This window comes from Belonocnema kinseyi, chromosome 1 (genome assembly GCF_010883055.1).
Source record: "Belonocnema kinseyi isolate 2016_QV_RU_SX_M_011 chromosome 1, B_treatae_v1, whole genome shotgun sequence".
NCBI classification, from domain to species: domain Eukaryota; kingdom Metazoa; phylum Arthropoda; class Insecta; order Hymenoptera; family Cynipidae; genus Belonocnema; species Belonocnema kinseyi.
Window position 1 is genome coordinate 175312284 of NC_046657.1, and position 8163 is coordinate 175320446.

The following is an 8163-nucleotide window of genomic DNA, read 5'->3' on the forward strand; positions in this document are numbered from 1 at the left end:
AATGCGCCTGTTCATTCATGCTTAGTTGCACAAGCAAAATTGCATGAAATTGGCTTCGAATTGGTTCCTCAGCCACCGTATTCACCAGACCTGGCCCCCAGCTGCGGTAAGGTAGGAATATGGTCACGTGACCCACTCGTCACATGGACTTAAGTTTTCGGATTAAAACTTAAAAATACATTTTTTTAATTTCAAAGTTAACAGCCTAAAATATAATAATTCGGAATCTACGGGTTTCGATTATTTCAGATATCTAACTTTTTTTTTTAATGTTTAAAATTGGAATGATTTTAACGTATCTCGTAAATGGAATGAGATACGACATAACAGAAAACATTTCTTAATTTAACTTCATAATAGTATATAAATATAAAAGTTATAATTATAAAATATTTATAATGAGAACATTCATCAATTAAGAAAATTGTTAATAATTTGAAGAAAAAATAAAAAAGGGAGTCGTGTTGGTAACGGCCAACTACTGTAAATAACTCTGCCCGCCCGGTACGTGACGAATATAATAGGAACATTATATGACCGTCGCATCACAAATAGCCTGAAACGGGCCAGGCTATTTCCCCTGAGAATATTTTGAGATTTTCTATCGGGAGGGTAATTTAGGAAATATCTCATGAGTAAACTCTCGCTCACTGAACTCTAGGAAGCTGATGATGCTGAACGTCGTAGAAAGAACTAGCTTTCAAATGAATTGGTCGCCAAACGATTCGTTCCACATACACTGTACAAATTTTCGGAAATTTTCCCCGAGATTTGGGGAAATTCTCCTAAAAGTTCTTATAACTCACTAAAAACTTGGGGGAAATTCCCTAAAGCTTAGGAGATTAGATATTACCCTAGCGACAGAAATCCCCTTTTGCAAGGTTCTTTTAGTGGTCCTTTTAAGAGTGATGCGACGATAATATAATGTTCCTTTTGTATTCAACACGTACCGGGCGGGTGGAGTTATTTACAGTTGTTGGCCGTCGCTAGCCCGAATCTCCCTTTTTAAATTTCTCTTCAAATTATTAACACTTTTTTTTTAATTACTGAATTTTCTTATTATACTTTTTTATAATTATAACTTATATACTAATATACAATTTTCTAGCTGGATTCAAAAATGTTGCCTTTTTTGGCGTATATCATTCCATTTACGAGAAACGTCGTATTAATTCCAATTTCAAGCATTTAAAAAAAGTTAGATATCTGAAATCATCGAAACCCGTAGATTCCGAATTATTATGTTCTAGGCTGTTAACTATGAAATTTAAAAAATCTACTTCTAAATTTTAATCTGAAAGCTTTACAAAGAACCCTTGAGTGTCGGTTACTCTATTGATATAGCCTCCCTGCTTGTTATTGATAATCGATTTCAATTTCGGAAAGGACATTTTAAAGTCTTTAGAACATTTAAAAGAACTACCTAAACCTTTGAATATATCTACCTGAGTGCCTGTGGAGAATTTCTCTGAGCTTCTCTGACTCTAGAGAATCTATGGAATATACTCAGAGAGTTATTTCGGTAGGGTATACACATTTTATAAATTCTAGATGGCTCTATATGGCCCTATATATCCTTTTGTTCATTTCTATAAGTCTCTATAAGGCATTCAATAGAGGGATATCTACAATTACACAAAACATGGTTCAAACATTAATCACCTGGTATAATTTACAACAAAAAATAAAAAAAAAGGAAAGTCGGCCAATATTGTAAAGAATGAAGATAATCTTAAATTGTGTACCAAATTACGAATACTTTCAACAGAAATTGAACGGAATAACCGATTTTTTCCTTTTTTTAATCATTTTGCCGTTATATAATGAACACTCAATCTAAATCCCGCGCTTGGTCCTGGGTTTACGCTGTTTACAGTATCGTCGCAAAAATTACACTTTGGGACCTAACACTGTTTTTTTGAGTAATGTATCATGCCGTTATTCCATTCACCATGGGTACACTGACGGTGACGGTTTGCTCTTTCCCAGGCGTATAAAATCCATCATATTTTAAATTAATTAGAAAAAATAACACACAGGCCATTTTTCGAAAAAACCCTCTTTGAGGGGTTGTATTTCACTATTTAGATTATGTAGTTAAATTGTGACATCAAACAATACATAATTGTAGGAATGAGTCATATGAATGGTTCAGGGAACGACACGCTTGACATACTTAATTGTTGTGGAAAATTAAGTCTGTCATACTGTGCTACTCGTGTTCTGCCTTATTCCACTGAAGAAAGACATTTTGACCTAAATATGTTAGAACATTTTTGCTGAAAAAAGGAACAAAATTTTATTGAAGGCAAAAACTTCTAAATCTGGCAATTTAAATATTAAGATACATAGAAATTTGATTAGATTGAATTATATTAGAAAGGTATTTGAAAAATCATTTTAAAAAATAGAATTAGTCACTTTATTTCACCAATCCTTAGTAAAATATCACTGATTAAAAAAATTGTTTACTTTTGTTGAAAATTTATTAAAGGAATGGGAGATTAAATATCTATTTAGTGTAAATATAGTCACAACATTCGGAACGCATTGATCTTCCCGAGTGGAAAAATATCGTGGCAGTTTTGAACCGTGCTAAAACCAGTACCGTTTTCCTCATGCCCATCTATTCACGCAATACTGGCCTAGCTCTATACTGGCGCTGTCCAGTTTTTCTACGTGTTTAATTCAAATCTTTTTTCTGTCTAGTCCCAGTCATTGTGGTATCTAGGAGTTCGGTGAGAATTTGAATATATATATAGATTGTCCATATATTACCTAATTTCCATACAGAATCCCGATTTAAACTTGAGCAAGAGTTACAGAAGTGAATTTAGAAAATAATAATTTTAGAATGTAAGATTTAGGAATTTACGTTTATAATTGCATAAATTCTCAAGTAATAATTAAATTTACACAACTGCATATTCAAGATAATAAACAATAATTATTAAAGGTAATTGAAATCTTAATATACGAACTGTGTTCTTAACAACTTTGTTTAAAAAGAATGCTTAAAAACATTATATTTCAATTGTATTATATAGTAAAGTTCTAATAAATTTATATTGAGTTTATAAGGATCATAATATGTATGATGCTATGTATTATTTTTATAATATTCCATAAATATAATATTTGAACATAAATGATTTATTTAATTTATTTTAATTATATTTTTCCGTAAATGATAATTAAACCTAACGTATTTATTATTTTAAGTAATAACCCATGATTATTTCGTAGCCTACTCATGTTTTATTGAAATAAATATTACGATGTAATGAACTGAAATTCATTTCCGACAAAAATGAATTTTTTTAACGTTGAGATGGCCTTCAAATTCTCCGCAGTACGAGTATTTTCAGGAAGAGAATTCTAAAATAAATCTAAAGACATAGAAAATGAATTATTGTACGTGGACATACATTACATTAATCAGAGAAACTTGGATAGTAAGTCTTATTTCACTGGGAAAGTTCTTCGACACTTTTATATAATCGCAGTAAAGATTAATTGATTTTTATGCTACTCTTTTCGACTTTCACCGAAATGGCAACGAGAATTATTTCATTAGAAAAACCCCATTGATTGGAATTGAGAGATCTACATACATTAAATATTAATAAAAAGGGCATATAAAGCTTTATGTAATATTATGGTTATTTAGCAAGACATTTGAAGTGATACATTTTTTAATACAAGGCCGTGGCAGGAACCCGTGCACATATGAATTGGTTGGGAAATGTTCCGTTCCACATATGCAATTGTTTTTGAAAGGACCTGCACTGAACATAGGGAAATTCATACGTTAGAAGTATTACAGAAGTTCTTAGCATTTAGCAGAACAAAATCAACAAAATGTTACTAAATCCAAATATTACTAAGAGTCTCAATTTCAAGAATTACAAACATATAGATTAGATTAGATTGGATTGGAAAAATAATTAAAAATAGAGGGTTTGATTTGTATATTTTAAATACATCCGATTGTTTTGAATGACTTCCTATGCAAAACTTTTGTCAGGGTGCCTAATCAGTGGCGTCAGAACGCGGATATCTCTGTCATAGGCAGTAGTGATTCCTGTGTATATTTAAATTGACACATGGCGTTATATAACCTAAAAATATAAAAGAAAAACTACTGCGCGTGGCAGAGATATCCGCGTTCTGATACCACTGTGCCTAATTCAGTCAAAGTTTAATTCGAAGCACATTTAATTTATTTGAAAGCCATGTGTCAAATGTCCGACTCCTGTCTTGATGCCATTTTTTCTTATCATACGAGTTCCACACGAAAGGAGATATCTAGCTAAAAGTTTGTAATATTCAGGCTAACTGTACTGCTTACCTCGTTTGCGTATCGTTTATGCATGTACGCTGCATTTTTACCTTCAAAAAAAATGTGATCATTACGGAAAAGATATTTGTTTTCGTTCTTTACATTCTCATCAGAGAAGATATTAGATTTTTGTAAAATTCGACCCCCCCCCCCCCCCCCCCCCCCCCAGTATTGGTCAAATTTTCACGTTTTTAGACCCCCTGAATCCGAAAAATAGGTTTTTACGAATTATGTCTGTTTATTGGTATGTCTGTATGTATGTATGTATACCTGTCTGTCTGCCTGTGAGCGCGGTCACTTTTGAAAAAATTATTCTATTAGATTGGCCTCTAATACACTGATTTACTGCCCTAAACAGCATACAAACTAATGAAAAATCCAAAAATTACGATTTTTCATGCAACGATTTCACAGTATATACATATACATACATACAGGGTGATTATTTTAACTTGAAACTTTCAAATATCTCGAAAATTAGGCACTCTATGAAAAAATGTTATGAATCAAAATTTAATTACTCTAAGGACTACATACACTGATGTTAAAATCGGTTCCCCCACAGTGCCCCTGACTAAGAATGCACGAGAATACACGCTTTCTATTCTGCAATATATTAACAATAAAAAATACACCATTTTCATTGTGACATGTCTGACCACGGAAAAAAATAATTTTTCAAATCGCTACAGAATCGTTGAACGAGTGCAATAAAAACTCGTACATAAAAAATACATCGCGACGAACATAGGTAGAATCTCCTTTTTGAAGTTGGTTAAAAATAAGGGCAGTAGAGCTTCAGATCTCTTTGGTAATTATTATTTTTGAAAAACATGCCAAAACGTATGTCCTTTCTTGAGAAGTAATTATTAAGTAATACGTTTACATTAAAATTGTTTCTTGAATATTTCTAAATTTGTGCTCTGGCATTACTGTAGATTGAAGTCAGCAGAAGCTATTGAAGCTTTACGAAAGTGGTTGCTTTTTCTTTCCTTAAATAAAGTAAATTAGATAAAATACATTTTAGACAAAACTCATTTTAGTTAGATCACAGATTATTCCGAATACTACTTTGCAATGGAATATCTAACCATACGAGAAAAAATTGAAATGGTTCTGGTGTATGAAGAAGCTGGAAAAATCTTGATAATGCTGTCAATCTCTACGCTTATCGTTTTCCAAATAGAATTGTGTCACGTGCTTCATTTTATCGTACTATTACAAAGTTTACTACCGATGGAAGTGTTCAACTTAAGAAAAAGACTGTACAACTACAGTCAGTGGAGAAAATAATAAAATTGCTGTATTAGCTGCAGTGGCCAATAAACATCACGTTAGTACACGAGAAATTGCTCGTGATTCCGTAGTGTCTCAGAGCAGTGTTTGAAACATTTTGACAAGTAATAAATTTAATCCATATCATGTCTCTTTACATCAAGAACTTCATGGCGTTGATTTACAAAATCAGGTATTTTGTTGTCAGTGGGCACGTGAACAAATATAAAAAAATCCCAACTTTTTTCGTTATGTATTATTCCCTGACGAGTCGTCTTTTATGAACCATGGAATAGTTAATCGACACAACATGCACTATTGGAGTATTGAAAATCCGCAGTGACTTCGTGAAGTCGAACACCAGCGTCCATGGACTGTCAACGTATGGTGTGGAATAATTGGCAACAAACTGATCGGTCCACAGATTATCGAAGGCAGATATAAGTCCACGTTGAGACAGGTGACAGTGCTGGGGGGGGGGGGGATTGGTTCAAAAATTTCCACATTGTATATGAACGATCTGTTATATCTGAAAATTAGTTACCTCATAAATAAAAATTATGAAAATAACTTCACAGAATGATACAAATAAGTTGGTTCATGTTCGATAAATCAACTCGTATTATCTGTTTGCGTTTAAACGAAATTTGAATAACTGTAGATAGCTTTTGAAGTCCACACTTCTGAAAAGATTTCAAATTTTTTTAAAGATAAATGTGCATTTGACTACTGCCGAGCGGAAACTTTGACGTCAAAGATGAGTGTAGACACTCCATGATCACGTATTTCTGTATCCATATTCGAATGCCAGTAACCGCCTGCGTTCGGGAAAGGGGTTCTACAGTATTCCTCTTCCTTGGCCAAGAGTACAAGCAAATTCAAGCTCTTGTAGTAAAAATTCGGCTGTAGAACATGGGATTTAGGGACTTCGCCAGTTTAAGTATATAAGTTATTACCGGTAGACCTATTCCATTTTAGAAATAATTTGTTTGTGCATTTTCACGTAGCAGCCACTTGCATTAAAGAAATCAGTTTACACCGATTGATAAAGTTATATGATCCTTGACTATTTCTCATTATTTTCCTCATTCACCTTTAATGTGCTTAAATGCAAAAAAACTGTAAAACTTACTTAGTCTTCTTAAAACTTGGTGAACTGAAATTGATACAAATAATTTATTTTTTCAGGGAGAGTTGCAGACAATGGCTTATTTAAACTGTCATACACCGAGTCATGGAAGGCTGCGATATCGACTCCGAGCGGTAGTGGAACATCGTGGTCAAGTAGATGCCGGTCATTTCGTCTGCTACAGACGCGGAAATCGACTAGGCCAATGGTTATACACTTCAGATTCAATCGTAGAAAAAGTTACTATAACCGACGTACTCTCCGCTAGTCCTTACCTTATTTTTTATGAAAGAATGGACGATTTTCCGGAGTAGCCTGCGGAAGCGGTATTTGATTGGTAAAACCAAACATTTGTTGGCTGCCGCGACTTCGACTCTCAAGATTCGATAAAAATTCCGAATGAGCCACTCGATATCAAGTAGCCGAGCTATTTTTAATTGCTAGCTAATCGTTTTCAGATGATTCAATGCCGTTTAAATAAGAAACTTACCGTGGTTTAGTCATCTGAAAATGAAACACTTACTGCAGTATTAGTAACTTAAGGATAAAATAAATCTAAAAAATAACTCATAGATCTTTCCATTTTGAATTTTCTACTGACTTTATATTCTTAGCATTTTTATTTGAACTTTTGAAGAAACTGCCGAAATTTTGATTTTTACTGATAGTAATCTTATGTTGCTATTTTTTAAAACTCTCTCTGTCCTAAAAATATAATATATCTAATTTTAAAAAAATGGAGGTAACAATCAGTGCAGGTTACTAGTGGGAACAACTGCGATCTATGAAAATAACACTGACTTCTAGCAGAACGACGAAATCACAACGGAATACCAGTGAACCCCTCGTCTCTTAAGGACACAAAGCGACCAATGGATGACAGATTCTACATCCATCGCGTAAGTGCCTTGGCATGTTTTTTTCACGCAGGTATGGCTTTGAGGTCACGAACCATTGTTAGCCTTGCATCTCCGAGTGCATCGATTACAAAGACAATTACTTTAACCAAATATTTTGGATACAGTAACTGCTCTTCCCTTTTAAGATCTTGATCATTCTTTTCCTTCTTCCCAGTCATGATGTCGGCCAGAACCAAAAATTCGATCACGAATGTACCCCTCGACAATATTTGTATCACTCTGAAGTTGATTTGAACTAGAAGCATAGATCTTCAGGTCATCCATATAAACTATATGAGTGACCTTATGCTTGCGATGATTTTAGACACCGCAGAGGTACCAGGAGAATTGCGCTGTTCAAGATATAGTGGCAAAAGTGTGATGCAAACATCGACATATAGTACTTGACCGCTAGCTATGGCCGTCAGAAGTCGAATAAGGAAAAGAAAGAGAGGGTAAATAGAAAAAATCGACCTGTCCTTTTCTAAGGATGACGATTGGTGAGTGGTTGATCGATT

The 8163-nt window shown here is 33.7% G+C and overlaps 1 protein-coding gene across 3 annotated transcripts in view; it reads left to right on the top strand.

The window, feature by feature from the left end:
• Nucleotides 1-7322, top strand: part of LOC117167941 (ubiquitin carboxyl-terminal hydrolase 30 homolog) — a 100714-nt gene extending 93392 nt beyond the window's left edge. For 2 of the 3 annotated variants that reach the window (XM_033353208.1, XM_033353217.1), the window contains one exon: nucleotides 6806-7318. In XM_033353208.1, the coding sequence (XP_033209099.1) occupies nucleotides 6806-7060 (255 nt within the window). In that variant the 3' untranslated portion in view covers nucleotides 7061-7318. Of the gene's footprint in view, nucleotides 1-6805 lie in introns of all 3 variants that reach the window. The other variant, XM_033353201.1, reaches the window with a different exon arrangement.
• Nucleotides 7323-8163: the final 841 nt, after the last annotated feature.